General features: G+C 45.8%; 2 protein-coding genes across 2 annotated transcripts in view; one reads left to right on the plus strand and one right to left on the minus strand.

The window, feature by feature from the left end:
• The first annotated feature begins 1,285 nt into the window (after positions 1-1,285).
• On the plus strand, positions 1,286-5,674 carry LOC104833942 (chromosome unknown open reading frame, human C9orf16). Its single transcript, XM_010570980.1, has 2 exons — positions 1,286-1,395; positions 4,532-5,674. Exons 1-2 carry the CDS (start codon positions 1,302-1,304, stop codon positions 4,723-4,725), a joined length of 288 nt encoding a protein of 95 aa, XP_010569282.1. The 5' UTR covers positions 1,286-1,301; the 3' UTR covers positions 4,726-5,674.
• CIZ1 (CDKN1A interacting zinc finger protein 1) overlaps positions 5,630-24,897 on the minus strand; it is a 19,923-nt gene continuing 655 nt past the window's right edge. The window contains exons 2-15 of the mRNA XM_010570979.1: positions 23,049-23,164; positions 20,394-20,560; positions 19,214-19,349; positions 18,251-18,311; positions 15,378-15,457; positions 14,929-15,008; positions 13,702-13,884; positions 13,219-13,349; positions 12,717-12,801; positions 11,992-12,105; positions 11,468-11,647; positions 10,736-10,805; positions 9,527-9,648; positions 5,630-6,800 (exon numbers count right to left, since the gene is read on the minus strand). Of these exons, the coding sequence (XP_010569281.1) occupies positions 6,195-6,800; positions 9,527-9,648; positions 10,736-10,805; positions 11,468-11,647; positions 11,992-12,105; positions 12,717-12,801; positions 13,219-13,349; positions 13,702-13,884; positions 14,929-15,008; positions 15,378-15,457; positions 18,251-18,311; positions 19,214-19,349; positions 20,394-20,560; positions 23,049-23,164 (2,131 nt within the window). The 3' untranslated portion in view covers positions 5,630-6,194. The remainder of the gene's footprint in view (positions 6,801-9,526; positions 9,649-10,735; positions 10,806-11,467; positions 11,648-11,991; positions 12,106-12,716; positions 12,802-13,218; positions 13,350-13,701; positions 13,885-14,928; positions 15,009-15,377; positions 15,458-18,250; positions 18,312-19,213; positions 19,350-20,393; positions 20,561-23,048; positions 23,165-24,897) is intronic.

The raw sequence follows: 24,897 nt of genomic DNA on the forward strand, positions 1-24,897 counted from the left end.
AGGGCCCCCCCCCCCCCCTCTGCGCCTCCCCCGCCCCCGAAATGGCGGCACCGGCGCACCGCTGAGGTAAAAGAAGCCGCAACGGCGTTAAAGTCTACAGCGGGCGAGCACGGCGAGGCCGTCTGGCTGCGGAGAGCCACGGAGAGGGCGGCCCCGCTCTCTCGCAGTAATTAGAAAATCCGGGTTCGCGGAGAAGATACCAAAGTGGAAGTAAAATACTCTGTTCTCTTGCCATGAGGGCTGCTGCTTCTGACCGGCACATACCCACAGTGCGAGCGCAAACCTTCATGCTGAAAGTCGTCATCTTATTCGTTGTCCATTAATTACATTAAGTTCAATTTCCCTACTTGGGGCACAGCATGGGCTCAACTCAGCACTGCGCAATGGGGTTACCCCACAGAAAGGAGAAGAGCTGGCTGTGATTTTAAATGAGGATGTAACCTTTTCTTTCTTCCTTGCCCCAAATACCCACTTAATAATGGAGCCCTCAAACCGGGTTCATCTCGGGAGCGCTGCTTGAATTAACGCTCTAATTTCAGGTTATTTTCATCCCAGTGACATCTCTCCCGGGGATGAAAAAACCACGCAGCGATTAGATCTCAGGGCGCCTGAGGTACGACCAATACTGGGCCAAAGACAAAGAAGGGCAAAGTGAATCGCGCTCGTTCCTTCAGGGAAGAGGTTTGAAGGTGACCTGAGGGGGTTCAAACTGCTCAGTGGACAAAGCGGGGCTGCATTTTGGAGTTCAGCAGCAAAGCCCTTGCTGCTGCGGCCTCAGCACCCGCGGGGTGGCCCGAGGGGGCCTCCTCATATCTGTGAACTTATATATGTCATATGTGGTCTTCAGAAAGAAGCGCTGGGTGCCGATGGCGGCCCCTGAGGACAACTTCACCTCGTGCCCAAATCCACTCGCTTGTGCTGGTGTGTGCTGTGGCTGGGACAGCCCTGGGGACGGGGAGGCCTGGGGGGGGCGCTGAGGACACAGCAGGGCACGGCGACAGCTTCGGGTTGGGAACGCGCTTGCGGAAAACACCCAAGAAATGGGGAGCGCGCAGCTGCCCGCCCCTGCGCGCTGCCCTCAGTGGCCGCCCAGCTACCGAGCGCCGCTCGCCGCTCCCGTCCGCGCAACGCACGCCCGGCTCCCTGCGCGCTAACCACAGACTTTACCCCAGCGCCGGTCGGCCGGCCTGCGTGACGCGCCGACGCCGAGCTTTCCCATTGGCTAGCGACCCTACGGGAGCACCGAGGCGCCGTCCGGGCGGTACCGAGGCGCGGCCGGCGGCGTCGCGCAGGGCGGCGGGATGTCGGGGCCGAACGGGGAGCCGCACGTGGCGGTGGGCGGCGCCGGCGGCAACGAGGACGAGGACGAGGACGGGGACAGCTTCGGGGAGGAAGGTGCGTGGGGACGGCCCGGGGCAGTGCCGCCTGCCCTGGCCCGGGCCCCCGGTGGGGCTGGGTGGCCTGGCCCGGGCCCGTGGGCCTGGCGGTGCGGGTGGCAAGGCCCAGATGTGCCCAGATGTTTTCCTGCTTCTGCTTGGGAGAGGTGCCCGACGCCCAGGGTGTGCCCGCTGCGCTGCGGCGGGGGGGGAGGGGCTGCGGGGACGGCGGGTTTTGAAACCAAGTGGGGCTGGGATGATTCCCGCCCAGTGATGGGGCAGGAGCTCCTGCATGCTTCCTTGGGGGTCTTTTTTTTTTTTTTGTGAAAAGATGATTCTGTGCTTTTGCGGGTGTATGGGGTGTGCATGACCAAGGAGAAAGAGGATGTTCAGATTTTGAAATTGCAGGACAGATCATGTAGGCAGGTCTGGGAGAAGTAGTCATGGGTGGAAAAAGTGAATTTAATGTAATTAGCTTGGCAGATTCCACTTTCAGGCATTTCTACAGCACCTAGGTATGAAATTTCTGATGCTGTCCTGTCCAGTTAGAAAAAGCCAATGAAGGAAGTGAGACAGTGGCAGAACTGTAATGTGTATGTACAGGTCACTCTTAAAATTGGAAATCTTTCAAAGGGTAAGCACTTTGCTACTCTTCTCTTGAAAATGGTGAAGATTTGGGTTATGCTGTTTCCCAAAACACCGTTTCCAGATGTGATTCGCACAGGTGAATCTTGTAGCTGTGGCTGTGATCCACCTGCAGTGACAGGAGCATCATTTCTGCCTTGAAACACCCCAAGAGCATTCATCACTTTGCGTCATCACAGTGATTTGTGTTTCAAACTTTTTGAAAAGCTAAGAGACACATTGGATGTGATGGAGAAAGTCACTAAATCTGCTCTACATTGAGTCACTCCGCCTGTAATTAGTTGGTGCTTTGTGTGCAGCAGCTGGTCATAAAGGTCTGTAGCTATTTCCTGGTCTTGTGGAGCTGAAGCTGTGGATCACTTCCTTGATCTCAAATCAGAAACCTTGTTTTTGGCAACCGTTCTTGTAAGAATGCAGAATGGTGAACAATGCAATTGCCATACTCCTGGTCAACATTTTCATTAGGGGATGTGGTTACATTTCCACAAAAATAGACCAAGCTTGCAACCAAAAGAAGACAATAAAATAAAATGTTTTTACAGAATATTTTAAAATTGTTAATTTTTTTTTTCTCTTCCCAAAGCTGCACAACTTATATAGCCCTCGCTTGAGCTCTAGGCACTGAGAACAATTAGGCTTCTGCTGGGATTACAGACTTCTTGCCAAGTTGATGAATATTGCTTGTCAGAACCAGTTATTTTATCTGCTTGGGATCTGCTCACCATTTCATTGGAACATAGTGCATCACATACTAGGTTGAAGTAAAGAGTTCTAACTCACAGACATCGTCACATACCTTGAAACAAGGTTTGAAGAATACTGGTAATTGCCACCTTTTTGGAAAGAATGTGTTTGTGGGATTGGTTTTTGAATGCAAGGACATCAGCAGTGCTCTTGCTCATAATGCCACGTCTGCATATACCTGCAAGACCAAACTTTTATAAAAAAGCTTAAAAGCTACGTATGCCATTCTCCAAAAAATTAAAGACTGCAATACTGCTATGAATAGCTCTAAAGTAGTATAAGAAAAGGAGGACAATTGTTTTTTTATAATGAAACTTCTCCTTAACTATTAGTAATGCAAATGACTGCAATATTTAAATATTCACAGTTCTTTTAAAGCTGCTGGTAATGGCAGTGCCTGGGCCCGGTACACTGGGCACCAGGGCACCCTGCCTACGGAAGCGTCAAGGAGGTGGCCAAGAGGGGCAAAGTTGGGCTTCTGAGGCTGGGGAATTTCAGCACGGCTCAAGCCTCATCCTCCTCGCTTTCTCTATACCCTCCGTTAGCTCAGAGCAGCGCTCCAGCCAGGCACTGCGTGTGTCACACTTGGCTCTGATGCTCCCCCAGCTTCTCGGAGGAGCCAGATGGAGAGCAGCCAGCCCCAGCCATTGAGGTGTGGGATTGTCTCACCCACGCAGGCATCTTTCCCTGTCCTGCAGCCCACAATCCTCGTAAATGTCAGCTCGCGAGCCACAGCTAGATGCCAGCCTCTCTGCACTCGCTCAGCCCATGCGGCTTCAGCAAGGAACATGGGACTGGTTCCGCCTGGGGTCTCCTGTAATGCCCCCGGGGTTCCTGAGTAACTTGTCAGCAGGGGTTTATCTTGTTGGTTTTTCAGTTTGGTTTTTTGTTATTCTTTAGGATGGTGTGAACATCGCTTGGAGCAATCCAAAAGCAAGTGTTTCATCACAGTAGCACAGCTATCTTCATCTGATTAACAGTGCTAATACACATCCCTGTGAAATGCTATTGTACTGAGGCTAACACTTCTGCACTTGAAACAAATGCTATGAATAAGAAATTGTACCTAGGGAACCAACTGTCAGGATCATCCTGAATGAGTTTGGTTTTAATCTGAAGTACCCAAAGCCACAGTGCATGAAAATTCTGTAGTTGAACTTGGTATCCCACGCTTACCTCCCTTTGGAAATAATGGTGCCACTACCAGCACCTTTGGGCTCATTCCTGCTCCTGCTACAGCCATGGCTGTGCTGTCTCGGCAGCCTGACCCCAGACAGGCCCTTGTGAAGCACATCCCAGCCTGGGAGCCCTGCACAAATAATTCACAGAATGTAAACACTTTGGCACGCTGCCAAAATGCCTGCACCTTCATCAGGAAAGATGATCCCTAAGGAAGCTAAAAAGGCTAACTTGCCCTTGGGATTTATTTGGTACTGTTGCAGTGCGGATCACTGTGCGCTAGCACTCAGCCTGTGGTCAGCTATTTATGTATGAGATCAAAGGCTGTCAGATACGCCAAGAATGGGTTTGGACTGCCCAGGTAACTTGCCTTAGATCTTGTTACCAGTCCTCCAGCTTCCCATTGGTCTCATTTGATTGGGGAACACAACATATGCAGGATTCAGTTGCATTTTACTTCATGCACCCAGTGGCAAATAAGGCACAGCCAAAATGCTGTGGGCATGTTTAGCAAGAGCTCTCACTGCCTTCACTGGCTGCAGTGACTATACTTACATTGTTCAGTCTCTCATTTCCCTTCCTTTTAGAATATGCAGCAATAAACTCCATGCTGGACCAGATCAACTCCTGCTTGGATCACCTGGAGGAGAAAAATGATTATCTACACGCCTGCTTGAAAGAACTGCTGGAGTCCAACCGCCAGACCCGCCTGGAGTTCCAGCAGCAAAGCGAGCAGCAGAACATGGAAGCTGATGTGCAGGGACCACAGCCTCCTGTCTAGTGTGCTGGCCACAAACTCTCAGTTGGTATTGCTACGGGGACATTTACTGGTCACCGATTTAACGTAAAACTTGAATAGAAGAGGTACCTCATGCCTGTTACTTGTTCCTGTGGTTGTGTCCTGCCATTCACCTCCACGTTGTTATTCTTTAGCTGTGTGATAGGTGCAGAAGCACACAGGTGGATGTAGGAGAGCTGGTTCTTTTTGCGCCTCAACACGAGCCTGGCACTGACACTTGGTTAAAGCTTGTTGTAGGAAACCTGATGCTACAGAGGTTGTTTGCAAGCAGACCCTCTTCACAAACAGTAAAAATGATATCTGCTCTTTTACACTGTTAAATCCAAGCAAGGAGTGTTATGGCTCTAGCCTCTTCCCTCAAAAAGCATGTTAGGCAGGGGCTGTCCTGACTTCAGGCTTGCCCCTAAGCGTAGCTCTAGTGACAGACTTGGAGGCGGAGGCCCTAGACCAGCTCCTGCCTTGAAAATACAGCTTCCCCATTATTCACGTTAACTGTGATGTAAGAAATATAGGCTGATGGTCCCAGATCACTGGACACTTCTATACCCTTCCAAGCAGAGAAGACAAGCTACCAGGGTCATGTTTTTGACTGTTATAATTGGAAGCTGCCTAACTCCTTAGGTTGCTATTAAGGTCTCAGGCATTAGAGAGAGGCAGAGCAGCCTGGTTAGCCCCCACCACAGCATTAGCTATACAGAGCAAAGAGGCAGGCCTGCCCGCCATGGGCTGTGAGCAGAGTCCTCCCTGTACATTTTGACAGTACACATGAGCATTCTGGTCTGAAACTTTGTGATCTTGTCAGGATTGCCTGGGGCCAGCACTGTGAAGCAAGTCTTACTGTTCTACTTCTGTAGAGTTAAAGGAGTTTTTTGGAAAGTTAAAGAAGTTATTTATAAGAAATCTGTTTTATTAAAATCAGTTTGAAACAAAATTTGTTCCTGAGACTCTCCACTATGGGAACAGATTGTATTAAGCCTTCTATTATTAACAAAGGACCAAGATGCACATTCTTGCCTAGCTTAGGACACAGTGCTTGTCCGAGAGTGTGCACCTTTGAAAGGAAACTGTTCTGAGGAACAGAATTGGGCACACGGTCTCCCAAGAGATAGGTTTTTCCTCTGCCTGGAAAGGAAACGAGGGGAACTACAAAGAATTCTCAGTGAAAAATAAGTTTCCATCCATCTACTTCATGAACTTTGTCCCCTATGGAATCACATTACCATCTTTCAGGTTCAACAATCCAAGCCTCAGGCTTTCCACATAATTGCTGTATCCCAACTGTGCAAGTAATAACCAACACCACCCTGTATTAGACACGCTAAAGCCAGGCTTATTTTATTCTTAAAATAAAAACAGCAGTAAAGTTGAAGGGTTTTGCTCTATTAAAAGACTCAGAAAATAAACATTTCCAGCAAATATCGTATGTAAAGGACTCTCCCTTTAAGGCCACTCTATCTGGGTTTGCGCCTCATCGAGCGTCTGCACCCAGCAGAGGTAAGACCAGCTGTCTCACCTTTGGCTAGGGAGGAAGGCTCTGCTGCTGCCTCCTGGCCTGTGTTTGCTGCCTCATTCTGTCCTAAACCCCCTCCGCTCCCTGGATCCTGGCAGTCATTTGTGCCTTCCTTTTGCCTGGCTGCATTGGCTTCCTCCTCCTTACACACAGTGTGTCCCAACAACTCCCCTACAGTGCGGTTCTCTTCAGGGAGTGGGCAGTCGGCACTAGTGGTAGCGGACTTGCTCTCTTCCTGTAGATTTTCTTCTTCTGCAACCATGATTCCACATACATCATCAGTCACGCTGGCTAGGCTTTTGCCCTCTGCTACAGAGGTGGCCAGCTCACCCTTACCCTCTGGAGGCATCAAAGCTTGTTCTTGCAGGGCTGACAGCTCTGTACCCTCCTTGTCTATCCCATGATCATCATTCACCTTCTTGCTGGTATCTGCTGTTGTAGCAGGAGGCTGTTTCGGATCATCCAGCAATTGGGAGCTGGAGCCCTGGGAATGCAAAGGAGCCTCGGGGTAGGCAGCTGTGGCACGATGCCTCGCTGCCTTGTATCTCTGCAAATACAAACAAACCAACATGAGAGACAAGCCCAGCTGAGCTACTGTCACTGCAGCAAGTAGCAGCTGGTCCAGGAAAACCTGTACAAAAACAGTGGTGAATGCCAGCTAGAATCTGCAGGGGCACGACTTATCTCGGCAGCTCTCCTGGCCTGGCTGCTGAGGCTTTCAAACAGTGAAGGGTCAGCTCCTGTGAGGAAAAGTGGTGATATTAAAACCTGAAGTCCCTCTCACATTACTTAATGCTGAGCGAGTGCATGGCAGACCTGTGGCTCCCGAGACAAAAATCATGTTTTGGCAACTGTTAATCTCAGTCAGACTCAGGACTTTGTAGATGTAACAGTGCAGGTGACAGCTCTTGCTTCAGCTGCTGCCAGGACATAACTCTGGACATGGACCCTGGATACATGAGGCTATGCACTGCCCTCAGCTACAGAGGTATGATTTAATGTTTATCAGCCAAAGCAAGACTTAAGTTGAAAGCTTAAGATTTTTTCACTGTGTTGATACAATCTGTGCAGTCAGTGAAACTGTTGACAGGACCACTTCTTGTTACAAGGTGCTGAGGTTCTCTACAGAATAAAGGTAAGCATATCATCAATAAAATTACTCATTTGCACTTGCTATCACAATGAACCAGTAGAGGTCTGTAAAGAGATTAAAATGGCTACTAGCCATTTTCAAGACTGGATTTCAGAAAAACAGCAACTCTGTATAGCTATCTAACATGCAGTAGGAATCTGGTCTTCAAGACCCGGACAGAGCATGAGCTAAAGGAGTAAAACAAAGCTCCCTCTTTTACATAGCAGTTCCCTCCACAATCAACTCACTTCCAGCTTTCTGCTAAAGGGTCCCTTGAACTGGCTCTAGCATTAGACGTGATAATTTAAGGAAATTATTTTGAGCGCACTGGCTTTCATCACTGCCTTAAGCAGTGCTACTGTAGTCTGCAACATGGAATTACAGCACATCAGATGGGCAGCTTTACATTATAATTCAGTTTATCGTTGCAGGCTTGTTCTTTCTCTGTCCTCAAATAGTGGAATATGCACAATATCATAATGCACTGGAACTACATCAGTCAAGTCATAATGTTGTACCCAAACTAAACCAGGTGCAAGCATGCCAATTTGTTTTCAGAGTGATTCTGTGAACTGCCTCACCAGCAGACAATTCTCTGCTTTGAAACCCTCTGATGAGCTACTCTGATGAGAGTACCCCAGAAACTGGCAATGATTTAACTCAGACTGTGACAACCCCAATGCACCTAGGCAGCCAAGAATAATAGTCATCTGGCTGCAGATATTTAAGGTTGGACTGTTGTCATAAATAATCCCCTCAGATTGCTCCAGCATCTATTTGAAGAGCATCTGATTTCAGCTCTAAGCAGGCCAAAAGGGAGGCATACACACTGCTGCTGCGGTTTCACTCTAAGCTGATCTAAAATAAGCCAGGGAAACTGCAAGGCCTATTCCTTCATTCCTGAAATGACTAGCTGCAGGAGTGGGAAAGGATGAGCAACCATGAAGGAACAGCTGTGGTCTTCTGCTACTTGCCATTCCAAATCCACTGCTCTAAGTGCTGGCTTCTGCAGCACCCCACCCCTTACTGGAGGCAGTGACAGTTGACTAGGAATAGTTAACCTGTCTGAAGACTAGAAGAAAAACATGAAGTTTGGGAGGTTTGGGGTGTGTGTGTGTGGTTGTTTTTTTTTTAAACACTATCAAAAGCGGGTAGGGAAGCACAGTGGCTTTTGTTGGAGCAAGTTCTGGGTGCAGGCAGAGGACAAAGTCAGTGTGGGAGCCTCCCTCCTTGCCAGGGTCAGGGAATACCATTCTCCTGCAGAGGCAGGGCCCAGGCAGTGGTCATGGGAGAGGGCAGAGACAGTGCAAGCCCTGCGTACCCACCACAAGGTACTAATCCAGGCCCCTCACCCCCTGGCAAGTCAACAAGGACAGAACAATGGAGGCAGATTCCAGGCCAGCCCAGTAGGAAAAGCTTCTAGATACAAAAGCAGCAAGGGGCAATACGGCTTCTTTAGGTGGAGCCAGTAAAGCAAAGGAACAGCATCAGTTGGCAGAGCTTTGTGCTAAGGAGTTTCTAGGAAAGGGTAGCAGACAGACAGACAGACTGACTTCCTGTTGCAGGCTGACCCTGGGGACCAAATGGACTCTCACCAGCTTGTAGCTTCCATCACATAAAGAGTCTGTAATGTTAAATTTCCAGATTTCTAAGATGAGTATCTGATTTTACCAGGCCCCTTCATGGATGAATCACACCCACAATTTTGGCTAAAGGAGCTGTTCCTGCAGTATCGCATGAAAAGATGCAAATGTACCAGCTTTCTTTAAAAGGAACAGCTTCTGTCTCTTGTTCTTTCCCCATCTTGACCCATGTGTAATCTGTCTAACAGAGAAGAGGCCTAGACTGAAGAACAGACTCCACAGGTTCAGCAAACAGAGCAGACACTCTGAGGAAGATTTCCAGCCAGAAATGGGCAACAAGATGACAGCAGCAGTAGCTGGGAAGCAGGACTGGACTGGTTTTAGATCTACAGGGGTGATGGGAGACAAACACAAAGCACACCAGGAGAAAGCTATGGCACAGTGGACACCAAGGATGATGGAAATGAACTGAAGACAAGACAGCTAACGTGGTGGATTCGCTGAAGACACGCATGGGGGTAACAAATGCCAGGCCATGCAATCGCCAAAGGGTCTAACCTGAAAGTTCTCAAAATGCATCAGGGACTTGCAGTGTGCGAGCCGGGCAGCAGAGTCGCTATGGTAGAATTTGTGACACAGCCTGCAGAGGTAACCTGCGACGGGGACCAGAAAATCCAGGCCTGCGAAACGGGAGGGGAAGGGAAATCACAGATCACATTGAATGGAACTCAAATAATGAAAGCATGTTAAAAGGGAAGGGGAAGGGAAGGAGAAAAAGAAAAGTGGAAAGCTTTGCCTCTGTTAATTACAGATTTGCAAGATGACTTGCTGAATATCTCATCTTACCATGGAATGGCTGTGTGGTTGATATTCAGAGAGAAATCTGGCTGCCAGAGCAAAGAAACTACACAGAGCATTAAGGGGGGGAAAAAGGAAAAAAGAATACAATGGAAAACTACAGAGAACATGTGATCTAATGTAATGGGATCAAACCAAGCAGAAGACAGCAGGCGCGCAAGAGGAACACGCAGAGAACATTCACAGCATGAATCATTATTCCATCTGCCACACGATACTGGAAGGTTACAGCGATATGGAAGATTGGTGTAAACAGAGCTCTCCTTGGGCACAAAACAGCCTCTGCAGAGCTGCCCTCCTCAGAACACGAGGGGCTGTTAGAGGTTTGAAGTCAGAACCGCTTATAGGGTGGGGACCCAAGACAGCCATCTGGAGGCAACACTGCCCACCAGTCCAGCAACATATCAATAACCACTAGGTAGAGCGTGGGGGTTCTGAAGTGGAGGAAACATGCACAGTCTGGGCTCTGACAGAGAGTTCGATACTGTCAGTACTGCTCAATATCTCTATACAAGCTGCATTTCTGTGGGAAAGCATTCTAATCAATAAGCTTTCAGGGTCCGTCTTTCCAGAGCATCCCTCATTTGCTACCTACTTTCTTCAGTACTCCTGCCCTACTTGTTCCACTTCCTACCTTAGTAAGGTATCTGGCTCTCATCCTTTCTTCTTCAAAGCAAAAGGCAGCTCACAAATATCAATCACATCCTTATGTTTTATCACACAGTAATAAAGCAACGTTTGGCCCTTTCTCCAGGCAGAGCAGTGACTTGCACCAGTCCGATGCAGATGCTGGAGCACCATGGCCCAGTAAGTCCTTATAGCAGTAGGTAGAGACCATCCTCTCTTACAGATACAGCATGTGGCCAGAGAAGGCTCTGTGGGCCTTTGTGCTTAACTCTGCTTGCTTACCATAGGCTGTGTCTGGACAATACTTCTCGCTTCCTTCGTAATCCTCCAAAGACACTTCCTTCAGCCCAGTCTGGAAACCAAAAGAAAATTAGTGCCTACTGTATCTATGCCAATTCCCTTCCCGGGCTCTTACGTTTTTCTAGTAAGCTTGGGAGCAAAACAGAGGATTCACATACCAGAGACGGATTTGCACAGCATCTGGTTAGGGCCAGACACAAAACCCAATGTCAGCAGGCCAATTCATTACAAGGGTTAAAAACAACCCTTGCACTCCAAGCCTGAAGTAGCTTAGCCATGTATCTCCTTCTTTGTAACTGCTCTCTACTGGGAAAATATTTATCAAGATAAACCTCCACACATATGTTTCCTATGAGACTAAGCTACTGCTGGGCTATTCAGAGAGACTATGTCAATATCTTTGTCAGAAATTCTTTCCCTTGAAAAAAACATTGCTTATGCTCCTCAACAACATCATAATGTTTGAAGACACCAGTAGGAGCTGTACAGCACAGCAGAAACACCCTCCTGCATCCCAAACATAGTGCCTGATTCTCTTTTGCATTGCCCTGTGCTCTGGAAGAACTCCAGAGCGCTCACCCTCCTGCTGTGGGGTGCAAGGAAGGTTGACTGGACTTCTGAAACCCTAAGCTCAATCAGCCAAGACCAACTAAGTCACAGGATCCCACAGCAGATTCTCGGACAGGTCACCCTTTCTCCTTTTGCATGGCATACCTGCTTGGCAGCAGAATCCTCATTCTCTATCAGCACTACATCAAGGTCTTCCTCCTCACCAGCTCCCCCCTCCTCCTCCTCCTCTTCATCATCATCATCTTCAAAACAGCCAACAGCGTCCACTGTGATCAACTCCTCTGAATCTTCTGGGCTGCCCAACTCCTTCTCTCCTAGCCTCACCTGTCAGGTACAGAAAAGAAAGATCAGATCAACTTTGCACTCTCCATTTAACCAAGGAAGACCCCAAACTCTGAACAGACTACATTTGACAAGTAGAAGGGACTGCAAGAGAGGCACAAAGCTGTCTTGCTTCTAGACACATCTAATTCCTTGACCCTTTTTTTCACTCAATTTCTTTAAGGTGTAACAACTGAAGTCTAGCAAAAGATGAAAAAATTAAAACAGGTTGGAAGAACTGCATGTCTTCCTTTCATCCCTGCAATAGTCAGGGAAGCAGAAAGTTAACCTGCTCCACAGTGTAGCTGTCTCCAGTCCTGCGCAGCTCTCCACTCAGGCAGTATTACCTCTTTGGCTTTCTGTTTGTGCTCAGGGGACTTCATATGCTCCACGAACTTGCGAGGGGTCTTGAAGTGGCGGCTGCAGACAGTGCAGAAAGGACGAAGTGAGCGTTTGGCCAGCTAAGGAAAGAAGGACAATTCAGTAAGTCACAAGAGGTACCATTTCAGAGGAATGCGGATAAATATTGAGTGAAACAAAGTCACAGCCTTGCATCTAAAACAGGGAGCCCACAAAGAGAGTCTTCTTTTCAGCAGAAAGGACTCCCTAGCTCTTATCTGCCAAAAAGATGGCAAACATGCAGAGCAAAACAAATGTGGTTTATAAAAGGTGTTCTGGCACTTCTCCCCTAAGAGCCAATAAATATGATGGCCTGCCTACATTTTAGCTTGAAAATTTACAGACTGCCCACCAATTCCCCCATTCAATTGATTAGGTGAGTTTATGATAGGCCATATTTATTGAGAAAAGTCAAGAATTATAAACTAGAGGTGCTTCAGGCCATACTGACACAGCGTGACAACTGGAAGCTCCAACAATGCCAGTGTTCAGAGGCAGGAGGCAGCATGGCAGTGCCCTTAGACAGTGGGGATGTTACTGGCAGAACTTTATGTGCATCTCTCCGCTCCAATCACTTTTCCTTTGCTGTTTGGGGAGCAGGAGATGCTAGACACTTCCACTCAATCCCCACGAACGGTCAGTGCAAAAATGAAATCCATGCTATGGTTGTTACCTTGTGTTCTTGGGTCCTGCGATGTTTGATTAGATCCCCTGTGAAGTGTATCTGACAAGTGTTACACCATCGCTGCTGGGTCTCTCTGAAGCGACAACGGACATATCTGTAAGTCACACCTTTCTACATTCTCCGTGGAATACTGCAGTTTGCAATCTGTTCTCGGCATTGTTTTCCCCAGCATTCCTATATTTACAGGCTCGGATTTATCTTCTCCCCTTCCCAGCCCTTTAGCCCTTGCTTTAGCTCACGCTGACAGAACGGCACCAGCTAAAACAAGCCTCCGACCTGATCTACGGTATTAAAAACTACACCGCAGGTCAAAGTCAACATTGGTATCCTTCAGCAGGAAGAAAGTTGCCTGAAGGAGATTAAGGCCCCTGAAACCAAAGGGATTTTGTACCTTACCTAGAACACAGGGGCACCCTGGTGCAATGAGGAATTTTAGAACCCATGTAGGTCCACATTCAGATTGAGTTTTCTGGGGCAGGCCAACACTTACCCATCTTTTTCTGCTAGCACCTTCTGCTCCTTCACCATGGGCAGCAGTGAAACAAAACAAACATTGCTCATGTGCTGAATCTCCCCAAGTCGCTGCTGGTGCTGAATTCCAGCCATGTGGGATTGGAAATTCTGAGAGAGAGGTTAGGAGAAAAAAAAAATTAAATGTATTCAAAATACAGAAAATAATAAGTATGAGCTATGCTTTCCATTCTCTTGACTGCTGTTTAACAATGAAATTGTATAAAAGCTTAAGAGCATGGCTGCCTGTGCATCCACCCACATTCGCTCTCTAGCAGGTCGCTTGCCAGCTCTTCAGGAGAGCTTTATTTTATCTACATGCTTGTCGTCATTTTTTATGTTCCTTGTTCCTGAAGCATGAGCCCTTGCTAACAAGTCTCCTGCTGCACCTCCCCATGGCAGCCAGCCATCTAACTCACTTCTCCTGACCACCCATATCCCAGTCAGACCTGTGGATTTTTACCTGCTGACTGCAGCAGTTGGTCTTGCAGATATAACAGTAGAATTTAAGGACCGATTCAGGGTTGGGATCAGCTGTGCCCACCTCACAGGTCCAGTGCCCTGGTTTCAGAGCTGTTGTACTGATAGCTCTGCTCTCACTGCTCTGCTGGATAGTCACTTTCAGCGAACCTCCAGAGCTCAACACCTGCCAAAAGAAGGAGTCTAGATTAAGTCCAATCTCTCAGTAGAAGACACTAAAAATTACACCTGCTTTTTGTATGTGACCTAGGCTCTCTACCACTTAAGAAAATGCATTTAAGCTTGAATCCACGAGGCTGATCAGAAAGACTCGTACACGCTCTTTCTCCCAACACTGCTAAATCAGTGATCCCCATGTCATAGCACCAGGCTTATTAGTACAGATGGTTGTTTCTACAGGCTCTGTAGACACCGTATGATCCAGTCTCTGGAGACTGGAGCAACAAACAATGCGTTGGTAAGGTACACAATCAGCTCACATTTCTCCACTGCAGAACTAAAGGCAGCTCAGCACCACACCTGATGGACTAAGAAACAAGGCCAGGATGATACATTTGATCACGTCAACAAATGCCTCCAATTATGGAAGACTATCAAGCCTGATTCACACCATGGATTAAATCTTTGCTTACAGATTTACACAGCATAAGATCCTGCTTTAACAACTAGCATGTGAGCAAGGTATTTCATGCAAAAGACTCTCAGGTTGCTGGCTTCACCTGTCTCTCATTTTTGCAAGCTGCCTTTCAAAAGCACAGACTCCCACTATCTGCCCATGCCTGCTGTGACGGCAAGTGCCACAGCAGCTGCATCTTTACTGCCATCACCTGAATTTTTTTACATCTGCTCTTCAGCAACATAAAGGATGTATTTAGGTACAGCCCTCAATACATATATTTTTCAGTGGCTCTTTCGATTCAACTTTCTGTCTTTCCAGATGAATACTGAAATCTTAATGAACCCCAGCATCCACAAACAGCCAGCAGTAGGTAAGGTGCAGGCTAGCAGAAGTACAAAAGCAGCAAGTCAGAGCAGACTGCGCATTAATTGCAGACATATTATGCCTTATTGCCAGGGACAACAGCTTACAGCAGGAGACAGAGCTCCAGACGTGGGTGCCATCTGGTTCCCAGTGGCAACGGGCTTCTCCGGGATGGAGGGGGAGGTTGTATGTTCTGCACCACCCCTGCATGGAGTGGTGTCTACTCACCTCAGGAGCCTTTGGTTCCTCAGAGAATTTCCTCTCTTTAGAGAGATCTTCAGCTGTGTACTCCTTTGCATTGTCTGGACCTAGGAAGAGGGAGTCCTTTTAGCCGCCTTAAATCAAAATAGCAATGACAGAAAAAACAAAGCAGCAGTTGAATGAAGTCAGGGAGCTTTCCTCACAGTGCTGTCGGCCATAAGCCCAGTTCACAAATCTTTCTCCAAAGAAATCCTTATTAAAGAGGGAAACTTCCCATTCTTTGCATTTGGTAGGCAATAGGTTTTAGGGGATTATGTCTGGATTTGGTTCTTGTATTTTCTCCTCCTTTCCCCATCCTGTATGACTGGAGGAGGGATATTTCTGATTAAACCCACAGGACCTACAGATGCTGATCTACAGGTGCAGTACCAGCAAGGAGTGCCCAGAAGTACAAATCACAGTGCTCAGCAACTCACCATCAGCTTGGACACAGGTGCTTGACTCCCCTACTTCCTTGCTGTCTGTGGCATCCTCTAATGCGGACTCCTCGGTCACACTTCAAGGGTATCAAGAAAATTATTTGCCATGTTACAGAGAAAGAGATTCAGAAGACACACCAAGGTACAGGCTGGGGTCTAAACTACCACACTTTCTATGAAACCCCCACATCAATAAGCTAATGGAAGTGGCATTTTAGGCAAGGATTCAGCAGAAATAAATTAAAACAATGAAGAGTGGGCACTCTAGAACAGATTCAGAAACAGCAGCCAAATAATCTGGACAAAAAGGTTACAACCAATTTTTTGGTTCCCTGCCCTCTCCTGCAAGAGGCCTGCAGGGAGTAAGTACAGGAAATATTCTTAGTAAGAGCTCTGAGAGCTCACTCCTGTCTCGATTGGTGACCTGCAGGGAAACTGCAACACCCGGACAGTACTCCAGGCTGCTCTGTGCACGAGGGAACAGAGACCTGTGGGAACTGAATGGGTTCTCAATGGTGTCTTACAGGGTTTTCATCATAACTGCCTGCTCTATTCGTATCAGTTGTGTTTTATTCCAGAGTCCCTACAGTTCTGCTTGTGGGGGAAGTGGAACTGTACAAGATGCAAATCAAAGGGACTTTGCTGGGTTTTATTTGGTATTGGCGATCTGCTAAGGAGAAAAAAAAGATCCTGAGGGGACTGCTGAGAATAAACGGTTGACTTCCAGAGGGCACAAAGTGTACTTTACAATATCTTTCTCCAGCCCCTATTTTTCTACCAGGGCTAACACTTTTCGCCATGGCTCGAGTGTCTTCTCTCTCAGGCTGACTCGATATCCCACCCACTGGTGTCCTTCTGCCAACGAGGAGCAGCACATTCTACACGAGCAAGAATGCAGACTGTGCAGGTACTGCATCCAGTGATCCAAACACACACGCATCGCATAATTTATCAGATTGATAAGTGATAATGTAACTGGGTTACATGGCTATAAATATGCAGCAGGGTTTGGGCAGTGCAAACACGAAGAAAACAAGAGTGGCTGGCATTAACATTATTTGTCAAGTGCTGCCAGCAGGCTCAACACTATACCACACACAGATGGTGACAGCACTCCAGGGCAAGGGTTTGCAGTCTAAACTGCAAATCTAAGGAGCAATCTAGGGAAGCAAAAGCCATCACGAGCATGATCTAAGGACAAAATGCTATTATATGGATACTTGTCAGGCCATGCTAGAAGAAGTGGGTGTTCAAGGAGGATTTGAAGATGATGAGTGCTTTCTGCACTGGAATGAGGATGTTGTTCCAGGCATACAGATGGTACATATGAAAAAAGGCAGAAGTGGGAAAAACCTGAAATGAAGGAGGAGGCTGGTATTCCTGGCCAAAGGGAAATGGAACAACGAAGCATGAAACAGAAGTTTGTGACATGGATGGGGGGAATGCCCTTATCATTTGTGAAGGGCAATATGAGAACAGTAAACTATTTTTTTCAGAGATCCATCATCTGTTCATTGGAAGTAAACATAAACACTTAAAAAAAAAGCTAAGGTATGATCTATTCTAAGTAAATACCAGCCATAATATATGCACAAATCCAGCAGTCGCTAACTACTGCTTAGGGAAGGATTTTCCTAATAGCAGTCTTGCTGCAGTGAGATCTGTCATTCCTCAGACTTGATTCTTTTTTCAATGTATGTAACAGGACTTTGATTAATACCCTACTAAATATTAATGTAATTAAAATTAAATTAGCTTTGACAAACAGATTAACAAAGCATACGCTCAAATGCATTCAACTTAGCTTTAATTGAATTTATTCACTTTCTAATTCACAATAGTCCCTGCTCACATAATATTTATCACTCTGTAATGTTTTACATGATCAAGGTAATATTCAAACATCAAAGTAATCCTGGAATATTCTCCCTAAAGCTAGCCATTAATCTCTAATCTACAGATGGGAAACAGAGGTGAAGAAACTTGTCCGAAACCACACAGTGAATTGTTAACAGGGAAGATAAGAGGACCCAGGAGTCCTGACTCACAGTCATTAACATATGTTGGAGAATTCTCAAATCAATACCTCCAAAAATCTGTATTCACTCCCTCCTCTTCTCCCTCCGCACCAGCTAACAGCGACAGTTCTGGGAGAGGTACAGCACCGTGCAGATGGCACCAGGAGCTCCGTGATGTGCCTTCCCACTAGATGGCAATACAGCCTTATCTGTTCCTTCCTGCACCCATCCGGGAGGCAGGGAGCGCCAAGACGGGCCTGCCATGGCCAGCATGCCTGCGCGCTGCACGTCCCTTGCGGATAACAGGATTGCCTTTGTCTATTTTTACCAAACAGACAGGGGTACAGGCGAGACAATCTTCACAGAAGGGATACAGAACTCAACTCTCATGGATACAGGCTTGGATACTAGGGAATATTGATTCCCTTCCCGTTCTCATTCCTCAAAATAAACTACCCTATCCTACACCTACTGTCACCTAACAAATTCCAAGGCTTTTCCTCTCTGCTGATATGTGGCTGTTCATTTCCCTTTTGACATTTAGGGAAGAAAATTAGAGAAATGTATCAGAATAGAAAATAACCTCTCTGCTTCTTACAAGAATCTTGGTTGCACATTTACATGAGCTGCATCTCTTATTTTTCATTCCCGTAGTTGGATCACCCATAGCAGAGACCCTACAACACCCTGGATCTCAGCATCATGAGATCTTCCGAATTGTCCATGAACATCTGAAATACCTCCTACATGCTAGACATCAGGCCAGTACAGTACAGCCCTAATTATTAGAAAATAAAATTAGACAATAATTCTAAACCCAGTAACTATTTCAATATCCCATTCAATAAATACCTCTTCAGTCTTTTTGCTGCAGGCTCAATGTTCAACACAGATTCTGTTGGAGTTCTTGGCTCTGCAGGAACACAGAAGATCTCCTTAGCAAAGCAGACCATGCCACCTTAAGCATGTTCCCTAGCTGAATGGCCAATGCCAATAAAGCTCTGTTAGAGCAAATACTACTATACGCTTGCTTATTCTGAATTTGAGAATTGTAGTGACAAGGTTAGATAATGATCTAAGAGATTTGAGTTTTATTGCAGATGTCACTGTATGAAGTTGTCGTCAAGAAAGAAATCTATGTTTATGTCTAAGTGGGTCTTAGTCCTATACCTAGGTGACAAGAGCTCAGATCATAGGAACATTAATGTAAGTCAAGGTGGCATATCTATCTGACAGCAACCATTTAATCAGGTAATTTTCACCACTGCATATACACTGGTCACAACTTCATCATATGCCTCCATTTTTAGATTAGGCACTCTTCAGTCAGAAATAACATTCCCACATCTGTATAGTATCCGACACTGTAAGAGATTCAGTGCCAGCAGTTTCTGTTCTGACAACTGGACTACAAGTACTCTTTCAACTCATCTTTTCCTTAGCATATTGCTTGCAACTGGTTCTGCTCCATGTGTTTGACTCCATGAGATGTTGAGTTCAGCATGGGTAAGGCAATGTGGAAGCCTTAATTTCAAACCATTTTTCTTTTTTTTCCCCCATCTTAAATGGGGCTCACTGTCAAAGTGAGAGGCTTCCATGCCAGAGATACAGAGCTAGCTTATAAAAACCAAAAATATCCAGGTAAAAAGGATATATAAAGCACATAGCAGAGGGCTATCAGAGGCAGTTTAAGTATTTACAATTAGCAAGAAATGTAGCTGGTTAAGACTAAAGTCATCTCCAGTCTTTGCTGCAGGAATAGCTAAGAGAATTTTATAATGACTAGCATTTCTTTCACTACAGGCTCCCCCTTACCTGTGGATGGTGAGGAGTTGTTCTGCTCTGACCCTGCTTGCACTACCTCCGGGATTTCCATTTTCTCATCACCTTGTGTCTGAGATGAAGAACCAGGATCTAGTTCCCGCTTCCTGTCAGGGACCCTCTGGAAGTCCTGCAATGGGCAGAGAGTCACTGCCAGATCTTGGTCCTTCCTTAAACCAAACACACTGCCCAAAGCACCCATGTTTTACTGTGGGGCAGAAACAGGAATTCCAGCACACAGTAATGGAAAAGACTAGATGGTTTACAATGGACCGCCTTGCTTCAAGTAAGTTTACATCATTAAACAAAGCAATGCACTTTAATTCCACAGGCAGCCCATGGTATTTCTCCAGTGCTTTAAGTAGCAGCTGTAGGAGACCCAGCTGTGTGCAGAGAGTAGGGTCACTTTAGAGGGACTCTGGCAAGAGTGCACGGGCAGGTAAAAAGAATAGTCCAAAATAATCCCCCTTCCTTTCAACTCTGGAGAAACTACAGTCCAAGAGTGGAAGTCTACCTTATCCACCACATCTTTTTGACAGAATGGGACCAAATATGCAAAAGCTAATCTAAGAGGAGGGAAGTACCGGTCAATTAATCCAAGAACCATTTCCAGGATACAGAAGAATTCTTAATGGTGGAAAGTGAGAAAGGTTTTTTTACCAAAAAAAATGTAGATTTTACAAAATCCACAAGAACAAATATGATCCTGATCTTCAAAAAAGAGAAAACAGCCCAAAGAGGCAGAGTGACATGTAATTGGTAGGAGCAAGTCATTTGGGAACAACAAACTGCTTTGGAAGCCTAATGGGGCAGAACTCTGGTCTCTGTGAAGAGCAAAGCACTCAGCCAGGATTTCTTCTATTATAATTACTTTGAAGCTGGTACTTCTAAAGGCTGCTTTTATATCTTAGGTTTAAACAGTTCTGCTAAGAGGAGTTCTCTCTCTTGGGCAAGAAGTGACAAGAAACGTTTGCATCATAAATGTAAATATGGACCACAAGAACCTTAGGGATAGACTTATTCCTGCATTTCTGGGTCAGCAGCATGGTGCAAAAGGTAGTTTTCACTGTAAGGCTCTCTCTCTTCTCTTTTGTTCTCCACCTATGATACAGTCAACTGCTGCAAGTGCAAAAGGGGCACAAAGCCCCCAAACAGTTGGAAACTACAAGCTCACCTTGCGAAAGGTCCGGTTCTGCCGCTGGAAGGGAAGGCTGGGGAAGCCCAGCCGAGTCGGCTTTAAGGAGACCCCAACAGGTGGTGGCCCCAGGAGGGAATGTCTTGTAGCCTGAGGGAAAAACTGCTGCAGCGCTGGCGCTGTCATGTTAAATCCACGCAGGTTTCCTACAAATGCAAACACACAGCATATCACCAGCTGCAGCATGCAAAGGAGAGAGAAAATCTTCCACCGGTACGAGCAGCAGGTAGAGAGGGGAAGGGCTTGTCCACGCAAGACCCTGTACTTTACTGAGCACTGTATGGGTGCTCTATGCTCTACCCTCTTCAGCCCCCACAGAACAATTTGATGTAATAGCAACTATTACTATGTATCAGGCTATTTAATTACAGTTGTCACTGCAGGCTAAGATCATTAGAGCAATTATTTGATCTGAGCACACTAGTGCTTGTGTTTGCAAAAAACAAGGTCTCGTTTTACAAAAATTCTCTGTAAAAAAGGAAAATTCATCCCACATTTGTGCAGCTGGTAGCTCACACCATAGTATGGATGCTATTTAACACAAGCCAGTAACAACGTTTCATGTAAAACAACACTGGACTTTTCAAACAAGAGATTCCACAGTCCTCTCTGCCACCTGGTTGTCATGCAAGCTCAACATGTCAACCTAAACTCTGACACTTGAGACTCTGCCATTTCCAATTATAATGCTCTGCTTTCTGAACAGTTCTTTTCAGCATCCACAGACTATTAACTAAGTCTCAATAATTTCTTACGAAGGCAGTCCTTGCTATCCCCATTTCAGGGGCGAGGGAATGGAAGTGCACTGATGCCTCAGCTACACTCTCAGAAGCTGTCCAGCATTCTGGGAACCTGGACTTGTATTGCAATTTTTTATTTCTCACTTTAATTAGTGCATACTCTGGCTTTTTAGAAGCTGTCAAAACAGGGCAGAGAAGTTTGGAGACAGATACCCAAAATCTGAAAAAACAAGCTACACTGCTTAAAGCCTGCAACACCATAGGAAGTACTATGCCATGTTTGTCTTCAAAAGTAATCTAATCTCTTATTACTTACCATAAATAATCTCTCACTGTAAAAAGATGTAGCTGTATTAAAAAAAGTCTGTAAAGCAAGAAATCATCTCCTGCTCTTGGTTTAGTACCTTTAAAGAACCGCACATCCATTTCAACTTGAAGTATTTATTTTTTCCTATTCCCATTGCTGAAGCCACATACAGTCAATTAATTATTTATGCTGATGCTTCCCAGGTACAGAAATACTACAGCATCAGATATTCTTACACGTAACCCAAACCCAAATGACCGAAAAATTTCAGATTCCTAAGAAGGGCTACACTGGACATTGCAACCATATTACATGTTACTGGTGGCTAGCTGGTGTAGATCATTGAAAGAGAAGTTGCAACTCAACTCAGCACGTAGAGGTGAAAAGAAGATGAACAATGCTAAGACAAAGTGCATGTAGAGCATTTATTAACATACCTTATCCTGCTCTTGTATCTAATTTGCCTCAGGTCCTTGGCATACTATTTAAACACAACTTCTCAATAAGAGATTTTGCCTTAGGGAAAAGGTCAGCCCACGCTAACATCAAATGTATCTGAAAGGAGTATGGCTGACTAAAGTGGAGTCAGACTTTTTTCCTGACACAAATATATACACCAATCTTCAGAGCGTGGCTTGTCCTTTTTCACTGCCAGTTTCCCTACAACCTGAGAGAGATCTGTAGAGAGCCACTAGAGTCACTAGAGAGCCTTCTCGTTAAATGGGCAAGTGAGAACAAAAGGAGTTAACGACATGCAGAATAAATCTATTGTCTTCACATCTGGGCATGATTCACAGGCAAGACAAAAACTGCAGGCATTAATCTAAACTAGGCACTTTAAAACTACCCCAGGTACTGATTTTCTGTGTTGAAAAGAGCTGTCAGGTTAAGACACAAGCAAAAATAAAAACAGCTTTATTCCTAATATCTTTATGTTAGCAATGCTATTATTAAGGCGGCTTCATAAATTTGTTTTGAAAACATCACATCTGGCAAAAAAAATCCACTTGTGGAAACACAGTGATGGAAGAACAGCGATATTATCTACCACACAAATGACAGTCATTTCAGGGAATCGAAATTTTGCAGGACAATTGAACCTGAACCATTTTCTACCACAATATACTTTATTTGTTTGTACTGCACTAAGTTTAGACAAAGACAAGCATCTACTGCAAACAAGGTTAGCATGTATGTAACAGACAATGAAATAAATTGTTTTAACCTTCCAACCAAAAAAGACAAACAAATAATAAAAATCTAAGTATTTTATCTAAATATATTGATAAAAAAATATTTGCTCCACCAAGTCTAAGAGGGAAGGCATGTATTTCGTATCTAACCTGATACCTTCTAGTGCTATTCCTGGTTGTGAACAGTTGGGCACACGGGATTTTCAACAACTGAAGAACCTCTGTGATGTGGACTATGGACAAATTTGAAGAGAAAAAAAAAAAAAGACGACAAACAGAACTACCAAATACAAGGACTGCAATGGTTCAGCAAGAAATAGCCATACTACGGTTTCAGTCCATGAAGGATGATTAAATAACTCCAATAAGTAAGCGTCTCCCATAACGACAGTACCTTGCATCTGCTGCATGAGTAAGGCCCGCTGAAGCATAGGATTGGCATTGAGCAGCGATGGTTGATTTGTTGCCCGTAAGCTCAGCATCTGTTGCTGTTGCGGTGGTGGCAAACCCCTGGAAAAGGCAGCATTAATCATAAGAACCCAATAAAAACTGTACCCTTCAATTCCAGGCACCTAACAAGTATAAAATGCAGGAGCAAAGGACAGACGAAATGCTGATATACATGCATGAAAAGATACCATACACCGGCACTGTATCCTCTTTCTTCCACTCTCCTGGAATTTCCAAAGCTGACAGATTGTCTATCAAGGAATTTGAGGTCAGAGAGAACTCCTTAGCACCAAGCCCACATAAAGCCTGTCAAGCGGCATAAAAAAAGCCCAGGAGCTGACTGCAGTTCTACAGAATTATGCAGCAGCTCGTCAGTAGAAACGAGCGATCTAGATCAGCAGCTACATTTAACACAACAACAAAAAAAGTAGTTCTAAAAACCAGGGAGTTTTCTCAGTAGCTTAAAGCACATTTTTCCAAATCGATGCCTCCCACACGGAGCCAGACAGGTCATAACTGTAAACGGTGCCCCCTAACTGCAAGAACCAGATGGAAAAATAAAGCACGGCCTTCATATTTAAAACACAAGGAGGAAGAAGCGAGCGGAGAAGAACTCTCCACTTCTAAGGAGGGTGGAGCAGACATGAGAGAAAAGTCTGAAGAAACTGACAGGCACTTCTTCAGGAGATTGCAAGGTCAGGCCCACCTCTAAGCACAACTGCTGACACAGCTAAATCTGTCAGGGCTGTAAAGAGGTACAAACATGGATCAAAATATCCATGCTGACAAAAAAAACCCAACCCTCTTAACAGAATATACAGCAGCTCATCTTCACATTAGCTGCTCTAGATTGTTCCAGTCTCAGAGCTGAGATATTGATACCAGAAAACCCATACTTTTAAAGGTGTAAGATGCATCCATGTTAACCAGCAGTCAGCCCCATACTGGCATTTTAAGGGCAGCTTTGTTTACAGTATAAGACATATAATAACGATAAAAAGATTTAGAGGTGGGAATCTTTCGGTTCTACTAGAAATACAAACATTTACCTCAGAGACATATGCCTTCTAAGTATAAAGTAATCATTATAATTTATTAAATAACAAATTAACTTTCTTCTTAAATTCACATCCCATTTCTTTGAATTTGCAGAGCATAAGGCTTTAAAGATAACAGTAACTGCAAATAAACGCATCATTTCAGAGAATTTGTGTTAGTTCTACAAATGTCAGCTCATCAGGGACAACTGCTCCTATCCAAGACAGTTATTTACCTCCTGCATTTTTTAGGAAAACCCCGGTTATCTGCCTTTTTATTTCTGGAAGATGTCATTTGCCTTTTAACAAACAAAACATGATTTTCTCCATCCCCTCCCTGCCCCACAGTGCTCAGTCACATCCTCAGCGCTGGTGCCACTGCAGAAGTAAGTTCAATAATCTCACCCAGAGCCGGGAGACCCAGCCAGAGAAGGAAAATAAATAAATAAGCGAAGTTCAAGAATAAAATAAAGTGTGTCTCTCTCCATTTAGGGAGGCTCCGTTGGGTGGGTACGAGGAGAAGGCGGTTTCCCCCGAGCCCCCTCCTCGCTGCCTCAGCCCGGCGGCCGCCCGGGCCCTCACCCGCTGTGAGGGGAGACGCTCGGCCCCGGGCCATCCCCTCCGACGGGCTCTGCCCGGGGTCACCCTACGCGCCCTCGGGGACTCGGCGGCGGGAGCGACCCGGCGACCGGAGGGGCATCTCCGGATCGCCGGGGGAAGAGTTCAACGGCTACGGCAGCAGCCGCCCGCCCGCCC

Source organism: Haliaeetus leucocephalus, unplaced genomic scaffold (genome assembly GCF_000737465.1).
Source record: "Haliaeetus leucocephalus isolate CR32 unplaced genomic scaffold, Haliaeetus_leucocephalus-4.0 Scaffold306, whole genome shotgun sequence".
NCBI lineage: Eukaryota > Metazoa > Chordata > Aves > Accipitriformes > Accipitridae > Haliaeetus > Haliaeetus leucocephalus.